Genomic DNA, 16,298 nt, shown 5'->3' with positions numbered 1-16,298 from the left:
CTGAAAAAGCTGGGATGTGCAGCCCGCGTGTCGTTACCCGGCATGCCTTTCCAGCTCCCAGCGGGGCCAGGAACTGAAATCTGGGCACAGGCAGCAAAGTTTGCTCCTTGAGTTTTCCTAGCCTCAAACGAACGGCGGCTTGGGATGGAAAGGCYGAGCGCGGCGAGCCCACGTGCGCCGCGAAATACAGATGAATTCGGATGAATGAGGCTCTGCCCTAATCTAATCAACGCGGTTTGCAATACCCCCCTCCCCGCCGCTTTCTGGGGAGCCGCGGGGTCACGCTCGTCCCTTGCTGCCACCTCCGGCCGCGCCACGCCGGGCAGTGCCGCGGGGCTGCCACGGGGCTCCGGGGCCAGGAGCGCCTGGGGCCGTCCCACCGTGCCAGGGAGGCACCAGGAGCACCGGCCACGGCCGTAGCAATAAATCAGATGGTGCCAGATCCCCCAGGGCTGGAACGTGAGCAACTGCAGGCTTGCATTTATTTGCACCGTCCCTGTATTTGCACTGTCCCTGGTTTTGGTCCAGGCTACCTCAGTCCTGCGCCAAGCTCTGCTCGGGCATGGTCCTGGGGCTGGCACTGGCCTGGGCCCTCCCTGGGCAGCAGGAGAGATGCGGCCACCGGGCGCAGGAGTTCAGCCGTACGGGCGCGCGCCGCTCCGTGCCAGTTGGCCCCGGTGCCAGGGAACGGTCCGYGTCGTGTTTAACTTGCCGGTCTAGAAATAGCCTCAGTTTACACGGCTTTGGAAAGGGATTGGATAAATTCCTGGAGGAAAAATCCATCAGCAGGCTTTGGAAACCGATCCCTGCGCCACGAAGCGCGGGACGAGAGCGTCGCGGGTGGGAAAACCTCCTGTGCGCGCTTCTCCCGCCCCGGCTCCGAGCCGCCACCGCCGCCGCGTCCTCCTCTCCGTTCCTGCGCTTTCGGATGGGCGACAAAGGGAACAAAAAAACCCCCAAAACACAAAAAACAAAACCAACCAGCCAAACGCAGAAGGAGGGAAGCTGCGGCCCGTCGCAGCTGGAGCCCAGCTGGGAGGAAAGGGGCTCCAGGGCAGGGCAGAGGCGGCTCTGATTGATTGATCAGTTATTAGCGGCCGCCGTTTGATCGCCCGCTGATCGGGCCGGGGGGCGCGCTCGGGCYCTCCCGGGCGCCCCGCTCACGTGCRGCTCCTGTCGCTTCGCCCCTTCTCCTCCGCATCCCGCTCCCCTTCGCTCCGGTTTCGCTGTGTTTGTTTTTCTGCTAATTTGGTTGTTTTTCCATGTCGTTTTCCGTCAAACCGCACGGGGTTTTTTCCCCCTTTCTGCCTCCCTGCCCGCTCCGCACCCGAGGCCTCCGCGCGCCCAGGCGCGCTCCCCGGCTGCTGGCAGCCTCTCGGCCGCGGCGTTTCCACTCCTCTCTGGCCCATTAGCAGTATTTTTATAACGGTCTGCAACGCGCGGAGCCGCGTGCCAAACCTCAAGAGCACATTATTTCCCAACGTCTTTCTAAGCTGCAGCCCCCCCCCCCCCCCCGGCCGCGGCGCTTGCAAACGCGGCGGCGGCCGCTCACCCGGCGCCCGGCCGCCCCGGGGACCGAGGCGCGCGCAGCCCTTCTGCGCCTTCCCCGCTCTCCGGCCACCGGCTCCCGCCCGGAGGTGAAATTCCAGCGTGAAATTCCCACCCCCTGGAAATGTCGGGGTCTCCCCCCCCCCAAGCCGTCGGCACGCCAGGGCCGTCGCGGGAAGCGCTGCGGAGCCTCGTCCGAAGGCTGCTGTCGAAGCTCTCCCCCTCCCTCCCCCCGCCCGGCAGCTCCCCTTTCAGCACAACTTGATCCCCCTTTAGCCATTTCCTAAGCCCTGTTCCAATTCTCATACTAATCCACATTTTCTCTGGTTTAACTCATAATTTCCCATGTGGCATCATAACAAATGCTCCACTGAAGTCAGGACAGATTACGTCTACCGCATTTCTGGGCCTCGGAAATCGCTCCCCTTATCAAAGAAAACTCCACCAGGTCAATCTGGTGCGACGCAGCTCTGCCGAGCCCCCCYGCCCGCCCCCCGTGAGCTTTCCTCCCATTTTCCACTCGTCCCCACGTCTTTCTTTAACTGCTCTTCCTCCCAAGTGCGCTCCGCGGCCCCGCTGTGCTGCCGGGCCAGACTGTCTGATTTTATTTTATTTTTTTTAACTTTTTTAAAGCACAGGACACAGGCTGGCTACCCCACRCCACCGGCTGTGACCTGTCCCCAGCGAACCTTGCTCACGAGCAGGATTTTGCCGCTCCCCGCTGCAGCGGCACTCTGGGGGTGCCGTGGCCCCCAGGACAATTCAATTAATTACCGCTAAAAGCATCTCACCTGATTAATTCCTTGCATACTTAATTGCATTAACAGCACCGCGCATTCACTTATTAATTTATCAGGCGCCCTTCCCGGGCTCGTGCCCCCTTCCATATCGCGGTTCAGCGCAGACACTGTTCGTTCAGTCTCGGGGCTCTGCCTAGATTACCTTTAATCTCCCCTTAAACCTCGCTGCGCAGCCAGCCCAGCTCTTCTCTCCTTGGTTTCTCTTTATTTGCACAGCTAAAACCCCCTTTAATTTCCTCTGCAAGGTCTCGCTCAGCTTGACTCCTGGCAGCGCTCCCTTCACCCCCGCACTCGCCGACCCCCCGAGACGGAGCTTGCTTTGCTAACTGACACCTTTTCCCGCTCCTCGCCGGCGCTCGGCTCGCTCCTAACGTCCTCCTTGCGGCAGCGGCTCGGCCAGGCGCTGGCCTCCTTCCCCCCACCCCTCATTCCTCGCCGGCTCGCTTGGGGTGCACCAGCGCTCCAGGTACCGTCTGCATCTTTTAGTTAACGCGATCCCCGGCGCTCCTCCTTCACGCTCAGCCCCCCGTGCTTCAGTCCAGCTGACTTCATCAGCTTGGTCTCATGACTTCTCAGTTTGCCCCTGCAAGACTGGAGACCGCAGCTACAGGCCTGTTTTCGTTTAGCTTCCCGTTCAGTTTAAATGCAATGAATCCAAGGTCCCTCCAGCCCCAGGTACTCCTCTGCAAGCTCTCGCTGCTCCCCCGTGCCCCGTCTAATGCTGCACCTCCGTCTGGCCGGGGGCAGAAATGCCGCAACAGATGGACCTTAATGGCACCCCCGAATATCAAGGCTGGAAGCGATTTCTCTCCCTGGTTTTGGCAAGTTGATAGCATCCCCTTTCCAAATCCCCTTTTCTGCTCTGGCAGCCAGGAGAAAAGCCAGCTCTCTCCCTGCTGAAACCAGCCACCGTGGGCCCGYGAGCAGGTTGCCACCGTCCCCTCTGGGAAGAAGGGCCCACCCGAGCCCGCTGCCCCGCGGTGGCACTGCACACCTCCAGGGCATCAATCACGCTGGAGAGGTGGGGAGGGGAGGCAGGCAGGGGCTGCAGAGCTGGGAAAAGAAACCTCGTGGAGAACATTAAATTAAAATCCAGGCAATTAAATTAATTGCCACTAAAAGCATCTCACCTGATTAATTCCTTGCATACTTAATTGCATTAACAACACCGGGCATTCACTTATTTATTTATCACCTGCTCTTCCTGGGCTGGTGGCCCCTGTGGTGTCCAGCCATGCCCTGAGTTTGGGGCGAGGGGGCTGCGAGCGACTGGCAAATAGGAACACACTGTAATAGGAAACAGCAGGATTTCAGCTCTAACGCTGAGCAATTCCCGTGGGTCCCCAAGCGGATTGACAGGGATTACTATTAGCGAGGTGCTTAGCAGATGTAAGAGCCATTGCAAAGTCGCAGCGATGCCACAGCTGCAGGGGAGATGGTTGGAGGCTGCAGCCCCCCCCCCCCCCCCCCCCCCCCCCCCCCCCCCCCCCCCCCCCCCCCGTTTCCCTGGATTTCTTCCTTTCCACCCACAGGTGCACAGAGCCCTCCTTGTCCCTCCTGCAGTGGGACCCGAGCACTGGGGCAACATCTCGTCCTCCTCCTGCACCCTGGGTCTGTGGTAGTGGTGCYACGCTGGCCTTGGCGTGAGCGACCTGGTGGAGGTGGGACAAAGTGCGGAGAAAGGATCTACCGTGTACCCCAAATCTGGGCGGGCACAGCGTACGTGACACACGCCTGGGGGGCTCCTGGCTGCTACCTCGCAGCATCCTCCAGAACAGTCGCCGTTTCATAGACAGGAACATAGTCTGGTGCTTCCAGACGCCCACAGCTATCAGTTACAGACACTACACCGCAAAATACATGGTTGCTGTCGGTTATACAAACACAGCATCCTACGAAATACACAGCTGCTATCAGCTATCGGCATCGTGTGAGACGTAGCACCGCTCTTATCTTCCGCGCTGAAATCTGTGAATCAGTGCGTGTCTCACTTAAGGCACGCAGAACCCGGGGAGAYAGGCAGCTCTTCTCCTACACCCGTACACTGGGTCCCGCGAGACACACAGCAACTTCCCCCATGGTTTGGTTGCTCCCCTGACACCAGCGTGCTGCAGCAAGCARACACAGCCAGAACTCATCCTCCTTGGCCGCAGCCCTCCTTTTATGACACCCTTTCCCAAAATGTCCTTGGGGCACCATTTAATCTACTGGCTTTGATGCAAAGTTTGGGGCAGGAGGGGCTGATTCCAGCATCGTGCTGTTGAGATTAACTTGTCATGGGGAGCTTGTACTGGGGGAGGGGGTGGAGCAGGCAACCATACCGCTAGCAGGGACAGGACAGGGGCTGCGATGGGTCAGTAGGGGAGCAGAGAGCAAGGGTCAGTCCCATGGTGTCCCCCCCATGTCACGCGCCTGGGTACTCACTTCCCACCCTCAAGTAGGTCTGGTATTTGAGATGCCAGGAGGAGCCCTCGTAGCAGGAGTACTGGCCGCTCTGCGTGAGATTGACATTCCTCAGGACCAGGTACGATCCATTCAGGTGGGAATCATCAATGTCGGTGCCATTGGCCGTCCAGGTCACAGCTGCCTCCCGGTCCATGGACCCACACTTCATGGTCACATCTGCGCCTACCCGCTCGTACTGGATGTGGCTTTCTGTGGAGGCAGAAGAGGAAAAAAAACAGGTTAGCTCTGTCCTGTAAGCAGGGCAAAGACCCCATTGCTACCTTGGAGGAAGGCTCTTAATATGGTTTATATGGCAAGTGAGGGAAGGTCTGGGGTATGGACTGATGCTATGCCGGTGGCTGGAAAGCCCATGTTCCCCTCCTGGTTCTGATAACGCTTTGCTCTGACATTAGATCAGAGTGGACCAGCCCTCATGGATTGGTGGACCAGGACTCACAGACCATATCCATCTTGTAGGATGCTTTCCTCTGACCTTTGCCTTGAAGGAGACTTATCAGGAGACAACACGGCCAAATGCTCACACCAGCAAGTCATTGCTGCTCCCGCATCCTGATGGCTTGCTGGAGGATGCAAATCCAAAGCCAAATGCACTCTCAGAAACTGCCTCCTAACCCATCTTTCCCACATTCCTTCACATTACCAGTAAAGAAGCAATGAGAAGAGGACCTTTCCCACCAGGAATATCTATYTGTCCTTCAGCCCTGGGGCACACACAAACTTCAGGGCAGCAGGAAACTATAACAGGAAAAAGGACTGCCAAAAGGCGATGCTGCGAGGAAGAGCCTGTGCTCCGTGCTGCCTGTGCCCAAACGGGGAGGGAGCGTGCTTCCCCTGCCAGCACATCCCACAGGGACTGCCCCTTCGCAGAGYGGGGGCGGTACTGGATAACTCCCTACCCCTTCACCACACCAGTGACCCCAGCCAGGCATGTGAGTGCTCAGCCTTCCCAGCACCAAATCCCCAGAGAAAGGCAGGGCGGGGGTGGCTGCAATAATGTGGGACAGTCTGGACAAACCCACCGTGCTAAAACAAGGTGAGGGGARCGATCCCCCAGATCTGCAGCAAATTTCGGGTGCTAGACTCCTGTGTCAAAGGAGGCAAAAGGGATATCCTTTCTCAGCCCATGGGTGCTGGGGTCCTACACGCTGCCTTTCTACAGCCGCGTTGCTAGCTGGAGTGGTGGGAGGCAGCTTGTGCTCCCGAGACAGTTACAGCTCAGCCACGGCCRGGCAGAGCTGACAAGCAGAAAGGTGACAGAACCGCAGGACTTGTCACCAGCAAACCTGAGTTATGTACTGGAGGAGGCAGGAAGCARGCAGTTGTCCTTGCAATTCCCTCCCTAGGAAACCAGGTGGGAGGACGGCAACCTAGCCGTGTTGTGCTTCGGAAAGGGGCAGCTGTTCGTTGCGTGCTATGCTGTTTATCTCCTTGCCCGACTTTTCTTCTCGCTCTGCAATAACATGATGCCTTGCTGAGCCATTTGATTTAGCATCGTGCAAGTGGGGCAATACAGCTCATTGGGCACCAGCTGCCTAATTGAATTTTCCCAGGTTTCTGGACGGAAGCTTGCGCTGACATTCATTAATGATCCCTAGCAATTGAATCTTTCCCATGTCGCCGCACTGGCCGTGCTGGGCTGTGTGCGGCAAGGGTAGGAGTGTGCATGCGTGTGCGTGACACGGGGTGAAGCAGGACATGGGGATCGGCAGGGGATGAGCCGCCGCAGCCTGTCGTTTGGCGTAGGGCCACAGGCACGTGCACGTGTTTATAGGGGTTTGTGGTTTCTACATGTGTGCAGTTGGGACAGAGCTGCTAAYTGAGCAGGAGCAGCATGTGTTGGTCACATATGAGGGTGCTGGAGGAGAAAATAGGACTGGGATGGATACGCACGTGCGTGCGAATCGGCATGGCAGGGTGCACAGCAGAGCCTGTACCCTGCAGCGGGCACAGGGTGTACAGCAGCAACAGCCTGCTCAAGGCTTCAGGTGAAGTGGCACGTGCAGACAAAGGCCATCCAGTTCCTAAAATACACCTGGGGTRCCAAAACACTTTTGACAAGGTCCCTCACTAAAAGCTCCCAAAGGAAATTGGCAGCCATGAAATACGAGGAACATCCTTGCGAGGATCTATAGCAGTGAAAGGTCAGGAAGCCAAAGGTAAGAACAAACAGCCAGTCTGCGCGGTGGAAGACGTCACYGGTGAAGTTCAACGGAGATCAGAGCTGGAGCTTGTGCTGCCYGGCACGTTCATGACTGATGGGGAAAATAGGGTCAGCTAGTCAGAGGCRACAGCGTGCTGCTGGTGCCAACAGGGCACTAAAATTAAAGCTGAGTGCAAAAGCATTGCAGAGGGACATCACGGTACAGACCGGCTCTGTGTCAAGAAAGGGATGCACACGGGAAAAACAAGCCTTGCTTTCCCTACGCAGGCACGGGCTCCAAATTAGCTGCAGCCTCCATGGAAACATATCGTGGAGTTATTGCACATACGTCTCTGAAAACATCAGCTTGGTAGCAAACAGAAACACAAACCTAATGCCAGGAATTACGAAGAAAGGAATAGAGAACAGAATGGAAAATACTGTACCCTAAAAGCTGCATACAAATCTGTCCCTGTGCCAGCAGGAATACAGTTCAGCTGAAAATGGAGCTGAGAAAGGAAACGTGGTGGTTCAAAGGTTGGAAACAGCCCCTGTGTAAGGAATGACTTAACAGACTCGATCTCTTCATCCTGAAAAAGAGACAACTGAGTGGAGATGTGATAGAGATCTAAGCAACGATGAATGACACGGGGAGGATGAATAGGGAATGACCACTTGCTCTTTCTTCTAATACAATAATTAAGGGGCAGCAAATAAAATTATCAGGCAACAGGTTTAAAACAAGCAAAAGGAAGTATTTTTTTTCACACAACGTATTATTAAATTACAGGAACCCATGTCTATCAGTCAGTCACTACAAATGTCAAAAGTTTTGGGGAAAAGAGTGATTAAATGAATACAGATTAGAAGACTGTATTCACCAAGGGCTGTAAAACACAGAGTTGCCTCAGCGAGTCTGGGAAGGCTGCAGCTGGCTGACGGTGGGGAGGGACAGGACAGGCACCACCTCGTACTTGTCCTGCTCTTTTCTCTTTCTCTAGATYTCAGCACCTGGGTCCTTGTGGGAGATGGGACCAAGGGCTAAATGGGTCCATTAGCTGACACGYGAAATCCCACACCTTGAGCTGATCTGTGAAGGAGAGAGCTCCAAGGTCATGGCTATGTCAAGACAGGCAGGCTGAGAGCTGACTCTAGAAGGCCTGAGTCCTCCTCTAGATCCCTTGAATACAGCCATAACCATTCTGGGCCAGGAAGCATTCCTAGCCCAAGGGGCCATGCTCTACACCACATCAGGACCACTATTCCTGACTTGGAAACAGCATTTTTGAGGATGCTATCCCTGCTGGGCACGGGGTGCTGAGAACAGAGGGTGGTTCATGGCTGTAGTGAGCTACAGCTGGTGAGATGGCCACACAGCTGGTGAGATGTCTCCAGAGCATCTCAGACAGTGGCCAAAGATGAGCAGAGTCTCTGAGAGACTGTGCTAATCAGAAAACTGTGTTTCAGCTAGCMTTAGAAAAGCTTACAGCCTATACTGACAGGCATAAAGAAGGAAGAACATCCAAWCTGAGGAGTTCCTATGCAGATGGATAGCTGGAGTGGGCCTGGCCCTAGATACACAGACAGATAGGAAGAAGTGTGGAAGAAGATGGATGGATGAAGGATAAACAAATGTGTATGCCTGCAGACAGATGGATAGCTGTCTCGCACAGATGGGATGCAGAAAAGTGTATGAAGATGCAAGAATGGATGTCTATGGAAATGGATGGACAGATGGATGGGTGCATATGGGGATGCAGAGACGTGTGAGGATGAAGGGTTAAGTGTATAAACAGACGTCTGGCCGGCTGTGAATGTGGAAGGATGGATGGATGGATGGATGGATGGACGGATGGATGGACAGATGGCTATGTGGGTGGTGGCTGGTTGTGTGTGTCAGTGGATGGCTGGGTGATTTGCTCTTCAAATGGCTGTGGAGGTGGATAGATGGACAGATGGACAGGCAGAAGAGTGGACAGACAGAGATAGCAAATCCAAAGTAGGAATCCCAGCATCTTGAATTCAAGTTCTCCTCTAATCTCTGCTGTAGTATCAAGTATGGACATTTGCTCTTCCCCTTTCCTTCTGGCTCTCAAAAGCAGCTGCCTTCCCTTTCCCTATACCCAGACACTTGCTGGGCAGAGCAGGTGGAGACACTGCGTTACTCGCCAGCCTTGCAGGGARAAAGACTCTCTGCAGTGATGGCCCAGAGACTGGCCTGCTCTGCCTGGCCCCTGCCTTGGGAGGGTTTGGTCCTTGGCGAAAATTTGGGGGCAGGGGAAAGGCTCAGAAGTGYCCAGCTCTGCTTCCCAGGGCTGAGAGCTTGTCTACAGCTGGTGACTGCAGGGATAAGCTGAGCAGGGGGGGRAAAGGCACCTTGAATTATTTCCTACTTGTCCTTAAACACAGTGCAAACACACTGGCATTCATCCARAAGGTCTGGGGGAGTCATTCCTGGAAGACAGGTCCTTGAAAGCAATGCTCTTTTCCAAGGCAGTGATTTAGGKCCCCTGACAAAGGAGAAACCCAAAGCACAGCTTTGGAGCAGCCATTTCTCTCTGCCGGGTCTGCTGAGGCTCGTAGAGAGGCCGAGTCAGGTGTCCACATCCTTCCAGTSCCTTGCCAGGTGCTAGAGTCACATCCAGATGTACCACTGTGCGAATGCACGGCAGCCCCACTTCCAGGAACATCCCCACGGGCTGGCAAAGGGGCATGCTGCACTGCTCCAGCAGTCACCATCTTTGTCAAAGGAATGGGTACCACCAGGCCAGCTCCCTGCCAGCACACTGGAGCAACCTGCATGCTCTCCACGTCTGCCAACGCTGCGATCGCCAGCTCCACTTTGGGCTGGAGACGAGCAATGGAGACCACAGCCTTTACCACAACCCTTCATTTCCCTGCAGGCTGGGTACTACTATGTGGGCAGGAACTGCATCCTGGCCCACCCAGACCCACGTGGTTCTCTCGAGCAGGGAAGGCAGGGCAGTTTGTCCTCCCTCCCTGGTGCTACTTGACASTGCTGCCATGTGGGACTGACGGCAGAGATGGTGCCTATGCTGCAGAGCCCGCCACTCTGGATGGGCATCGAGCTGGGGCACATGACAGGAGGAGGGCCAAGAGCTGTAAGCTGCAGCTTAGGATGTTCAAGCTGGACATTAAGGAAAACTTTTCTCCAGGAAGTTGGTGCAGCTCTGGGACTGGTGTYCAGAGAGTTGAGGGATCTCCATCCCTGGAGATCATCAAGGATCTGTTAGACAAAAGTTGTAGCTRATCTGATCTACTCTTTTGTAGTGAGAGGCTTAAATAGAGACATCCAAAGATCCCTCCCTACTCCTATGATTATGTCTTTGAAGAGATCCTTAGAGATCACAGAATCACAGAACAATTGAGGTTGGAAGGGACCTCTGGAGACCATCTAGTCCAACCCCCCTGCTCAAGCAGGGTCACCTACTGTACATTGCAGAGGATCACGTCCAGGAGGGCTTTGAATATCTCCAGAGAAGGAGACTCCACAGCCTCTCTGAGCAACCTGTTCCAGTGCTCTGCCACTCTCACAGTGAAGAAGTTTTTCCTCACATTCAGGTGGAACTGCCTGTGTTTCAGATTGTGCCCATTGTCTCTTGTCTTATCGCTTAGCATCACTGAAAAGAGTCCAGCTCCATCTTCTTGACACTCTCTCTTAAGGTATTTGTAGATATTGATAAGATCCCCTCTTAGTCTTCTCTTCTGCAGGGTAAACAGGCCCAGCTCTCGCAGCCTTTCCTCATAGGGCAGATGTTCCAGTCCCTCTGATCATCTTCATAGCGCTAAGCTGGACCCTCTCCAGTAGTTACAGTATCTCTTGTACCGGGGAGCCCAGAATTGGACACAGTACTCCAGCTATGGCCTCACCTCATATGGTGTCCTACCCTTATGCTGCCCCTGCTTTTCCAGTGCATGATGCTTTTTGGGTCAGGCCACAGCATGAAGGTAGAGCACATCAGATGGTGAAGTTGAAATGTTGCACCTCAACCAGCAACRTGCCTCTGAGTATCCAAACCCACCACAGACCTTGTCCTCTGTGGCAATGAAGCACCCTTGCCAGGCACAGCACAGGCTGTAACACAAAATCCTAAAGGACACTGGCATTGCAACCACAAGCCATGAGCTGCTTTGTTCCAAKCCTAGCAAAAAGTTGAGTGACTACCTGACAGCACGATCTGTGTAACAGCAAAGCAATAGAGACCAGAGGGAAAGTGAACCCAACACTGGTGCAGTCAGCAGCGCTGCTGTTCAGAAACACTAAGATGAGACCAGGTGGTTGGGACATAGGGCCTGTGAGAATGCATTCGACACTTCCCAAATTCATCCTGTTCAGCTGGAGCTCTTCAACTGAATCATTCTCGTTTTCCCTTCTTAATGATTCTTGACCGACTTGGAGACTGTCCACGTCAGGGTTACCCCCACCAGCTGCACCGAGTGCAGCCACCTCTCTCCCACCCTTGCTGTCACGTAGCAGATGTTACAGAGCAGCCAGCACAGCACTGCTCAGCCAAATGCCTAGGCTCTAGGCCCAGCAGCAGGGTATTGGGACTCAGCTGGGGGCTTTTCAAGGCTGGCCTATTGCATGAGAGGTGCAAACACATTCATGGCCACCACAACGTGCGGGAGCTTCACTTCAGCAGCGGGTAAAGATAACAACTCAGCAGCCAGAAGCATGAGGGTTCAGCACAAATACATAAAAAAAACCCGACCATGTTCCTACTCCTCTGGCCTGGTGTGGCCCTCGCTCCCCACCAGGCAGGTGCAACTGCTGCAGGCAAGCAAGGATGATGGAAACCACATCCCCAGCATCTCTGCTCACCGCTCTGCCTCCGCAGCAGCTGGCACCCAGCCCTCTGCGCTCAGGCGCGTCCCGCAGCACAGCCCTCCTCGGAGCCTGCGCAGCCGCGCACGCTGCCCCAGCGTCTGCCCAAGGGGCTCCTCTGGGCAGCGAGTGGAGGAAGCTGGAGAGAACGATCGGCATTCCTCACGCAGGCACCCCGTGCAGCCCCTCAGTGGGGCTTTTGCCCAGCCCCTCTTTGAGAAGTAGCTTCCAGCYGGCGTTCACAGGGCCAAAACCACTTCAGCCGTCGCTGCAGTTTATAAGTGTTTTCTGCAGAGCCTGCACACCTCCGCCCAAATATGTTGCCATTTACGGCTAATAGAGAGCGTGGGCAAGGGGAATGCATCAAAAAATGTCCTGCGGATGGGGACAAGCACTGTGCGGTGGTGCCAGCAGCATCAATTGCACTCTTCTCCTAYGCAGCGTGCACAGTCCCCAGCTCTGCCCCCACCTTTTACAGATGGGGAAACTAAGGCACCAGTAAAGGATATATCACTCCTTTTCTCTCCTGTCTCATCCAACAGGATGTAGAGCAGTTCCGGAGCGGGATGGAGAAGTGCATACAACGCCGTCTGACACRGAGGCCTGTATATCACCCCCATTACCCGGCGTACCTCCCTCCCGGAGCTAAACAACTAGCCACAAGCAATAATCTYAGTGGCTAATTAGATCACTGTGTGTGCATTCATAAATAATACATTTAATATTTACACAGTGCCAGAGGTATGCCGTGAGCTTTCCAAGCAGATAAACCGGCRAGGTCTCAAATTCCACAGCTTCCCATTCTAAATGAGATCAATAACAAAAGAGTGGAGAGCCCTGAAGGATGGGGAGAGGGGAAAAGAGCCCAGCCCATGCTGGGAGAAAAAGACAGCTCTTGGGAAAGAGGAGAGGATCCCCACCTCAGCCGGCTGGCGTTGCAGGAGCTGCAAGCTCCTCTGCTTGGATCTGTCACCGAAGAGCTGCGTCCCTGCAGTGATTCCTCGCTTGGTTGTGTCGGTGCCCACARAGATGCCCTGGCCACCTTCCCTTGCTCCTTCCTGCTTGCCATAYGGTTGCTCACAGCTCCAAGGTCTTCTCTTTTTGAGAAGAACAAGACTCCAGCATTGTAAAGGGTTCCTAACGCTGGCTTCTCAAAGCATATGTCGTTCTTGATCTCGTTGTATCTATTCCCTTCTGCACTGTTTGGTCTYTGCACAGCGTCCGTTGCCGGCAGAAACCTTCTCTTCAAGGAGAAGGAATTTCATGCTAAAGGAGGCAGTTCTTCCACAAGTGATTTAAAACTAAATATATCTTTGTAAGGAAACAAGCATAATTAAGTGTCATCGATGTAGCCAAAGATAAGGACCATTCCAAGTTAATTTTGTCCATTAATGAAGAATTGCAGCAAGTGAAGCCTCCGTTTGTTTGCTCTRCTTTGGTAAATCCCTAGAGTCAGCAGCTTTGCTCTCTTGACAAGAAAAAATAATTAGGAAGAAACTTTAATTAAGAGATAACAGATGGGTGCTACAGGACTTGTACTTAATCACTCCACGATAGCCTGGAACCAGCTCTCAGTTTACTTCAGCGGAGCTGCGGAGGAWGCACTTTCCCTCTCTGATGTGGTAGGGCATGTACTCAGAGGCTCACAGCAGGCTCAGGACTGGCGAGCCTCTTCTCTCGACCTGCACGTTGCTATGAAGCGGTCTCTGAAGTGGCATGACATGCTGATCACTGTTAGGAAGCTCTCTTCAGGCTTTCCAGTTGGTATGAACTCACGGCACCTCTCCACAGCCCAAGAGCAATGCTGAACGCACCTCCATCTGCAGCTGCAGAAGACCTGCGCCTGTGAAACGTCCCTGTTGTACCTGGAGTGAAAGCAAGGAGAGCTCCTGATGGCAGACAGTAACAGGGCAAAACGATGTCTCCTCTCAGCTGGTGGGACAGAGCCAGGGACTGAGTTGAGAAACCATTGCCTGCTTCTGCTTGTGAAACACCTCTCTACTGTGAACCATTCATGTTTTTCTTGCGTATCAGGGTTTAGATGATGCATCTCCAGGTGGTGAAGGCAAGTATCACAGAGGAGCACGTGGCAAGAGCCTTGCATCTCGGCGGCACTTTGGTGTGCTGCCCCAGACCACGTGGACTCTCTATCAGCGTGGCTGCCTGCACTTATCCCCCCCGCTGTGCTTGAGGCCGAGTGACTGCTGTTGGGCAGCTCATGCTTCCAACACAGAGCCCTGCTATTCCTCATGCAAGGGCAGATGGACGCTCAGGTCAGCCTCTCTGCAGGGGCCATGGAGCTGGGCTGCAGAGGCAGGGTCTGCACATCCCRGGGTGTCTGTGCGGAGCATCCTTTCAGCCGCTCTTCCTGCAGGGCTTGTCTCTCGGCTCCTTGCCTCCTGCGCAGAGGCAGTCCCTTCCCTAATCTGATTTAACAGATACTGGGATGCATCTGTGCCTTACAGAGTATTTTAGCAGTGGAGAAAGCAAAGCCACRTCAGAGACTCAGCCTGGGCAGGTGCCTCTGTGGCCCTTTTAGCTGCTTGTCTGGAAGAGGCTGATGCTTCTTTCACAAAACTTAATGCACTATCTATTGGGATTTTCTGGAGATGAAGGGACATTTTRCAATCAAATACACCATTGTTGCTAATGACAGCCGACTCCACACACTCCCTCCTCTTCCCGAAGGCTCCTATATAACTCTTAGGCTTAATAGCTGCTCTCAGCACTTTAGACTGGCAGAGGGAAAAGGAGACACTGAGGGGGAGGCTGAGCACAGMCCCTTCCTCGTGAATATGAACAAGGGCTCCCTGATGTGTCCCGGCAGCGATTCTGCTCTGCAAAGGGAATGCGCAATGAATCCTCGGGCACTGCCAGCTGCAAGCCACCCCGCGCTGACCTCTCTCCTGCCAGCAGGAGCCGAGTGAGGTGCCGAGGAGAGAGCAGCCCGTGACCACCCCATACCTGCTCTCTGCTGCCACACAGCTTCCCTCCCAGAGCTGCTGTCTTCACGCTGAAAAGCAGCTGCAGTGAGGTGTGATGCTGGCTCACCAGCATGCTTTTCTAGGGACCTAGCTTCCCGGTGGCACGGTTGGGATGGTGGCACTTGTGCACTTCATATATGAGTAGTTACGAGGTTGTGCAGTGACCAGACATTAATCACCCCGCCAGGGAGAAAATCCAGTGCTAAACACAGTGGGAAACAGCAAAATAGAGACCCACTGCTAGAACCAAAACTAAAACAAATTCACCGCAAGACAAAGGCCAAATTCTTATTGCAACACTAGCTCAACCCCAAGTGATGCGGGAGGCTCCCAATGCCTTGMGGTCCCCAAACCGATTCTGCACCCTGGCTAGGAGACATGTTAGCAGGAYATGGGATGCTGGCTTAACAGACAAGTAAATTAAGTGACAATTTCTGCTTYTTCAGACTGAAACTGGCCTGTACTGCTGTAAAGTGGTGTGTAGCCACCAGTATCAGATCATCCCTGGCCTCAGGGAGTGGGTGACAGACCTGAGACCTGCAAGAAAGTCCACCCTGCTTCAGTAAAAGTACAGCTCTCCTYGTGAAAAACAGCTTGCTGGAAGCCCTCTGGTCTCTCCAGCCATGTACATACAGGAGGCCCCAAAGAAGCTGCCCCTTCCTGCGGTTGCCAGGTTAGGACTGAGCCTGGCCCAAGGTCTGATGGGAATGCAGATGGGATGAGCGGGGGGAGCTGTGGAGCAGTACCAAGAGTGCRAGTAGAGCTGTGAGACAGGACCAAGAGTGTGAGTGGAGCTGCTAACACCAGTATACCCATCTGCAGAGGTCACAGACCTCTAGTGCAGATCATCTTTAGGACTAGAAGGAAACACACCTCTGCTGTTATTCCCTCCTCTCTGGCACACCAAAACTCAGCTGCTCTAGAGCAGGGACTGGGAAGTCTGGATGCTGTTGTGGTGGTGACCTCRGCTTGTCCTCCCTAAAGACTTTGTTCTTCCATCTCGGAATGTGATCTGAGCTCATGATCTGGAGGTGATCCTGCCCCTCTACTCAGCCCTGGGGAGGCCTCATCTCGAGTACTGCGTGCAGCTCTGGGCTCCCCAGGACAAGAGAGACATAGAGGTACTGGAGAGAGTCCAGCGTAGGGCTACAAAGATGATCAGAGGGCTGGAGCACCTGCCCTACGAGGAACGGCTGTGAGAGCTGGGCCTCTTCGGCCTGGGGAAGAGAAGACTGAGGAGGGATCTTATCAATGTGTATAAGTATCTGAAGAGAGAGTGTCAAGGGGATGAGGACAAACTCTTTTCAGTTGCCCTGTGTGACAGGACAAGAGGCAATGGGCAGAAACTGAAGCACAGGCAGTTCCGCCTGAACGTGAGGGGGAATTTCTTCTCTGTGAGAGTGACAGAGCACTGGCACAGGTTGCCCAGAGAGGTTGTGGAGTCTCCTTCTCTGGAGATCTTCAAGGGTCTGGATGCAACCCTGTCTACCACGCTCTAGGTGACCCTGCTGAGT

At 54.4% G+C, this 16,298-nt stretch overlaps 1 protein-coding gene across 6 annotated transcripts in view; it reads right to left on the bottom strand.

Annotated features, from left to right (window-relative positions):
* CNTFR (ciliary neurotrophic factor receptor) overlaps nucleotides 1–16,298 on the bottom strand; it is a 187,289-nt gene that overhangs the window by 47,436 nt on the left and 123,555 nt on the right. For all 6 annotated transcript variants that reach the window (XM_085303033.1, XM_085303028.1, XM_085303031.1 and 3 more), the window contains one exon: nucleotides 4,773–5,003. In XM_085303033.1, the coding sequence (XP_085159159.1) occupies nucleotides 4,773–5,003 (231 nt within the window). The remainder of the gene's footprint in view (nucleotides 1–4,772; nucleotides 5,004–16,298) is intronic.

This window comes from Rhea americana, unplaced genomic scaffold (assembly GCF_003343005.1).
Source record: "Rhea americana isolate MKP2758 unplaced genomic scaffold, rheAme1 scaffold_196, whole genome shotgun sequence".
NCBI lineage: Eukaryota > Metazoa > Chordata > Aves > Rheiformes > Rheidae > Rhea > Rhea americana.
This window is presented reverse-complemented; position numbering and strand designations above follow the sequence as displayed.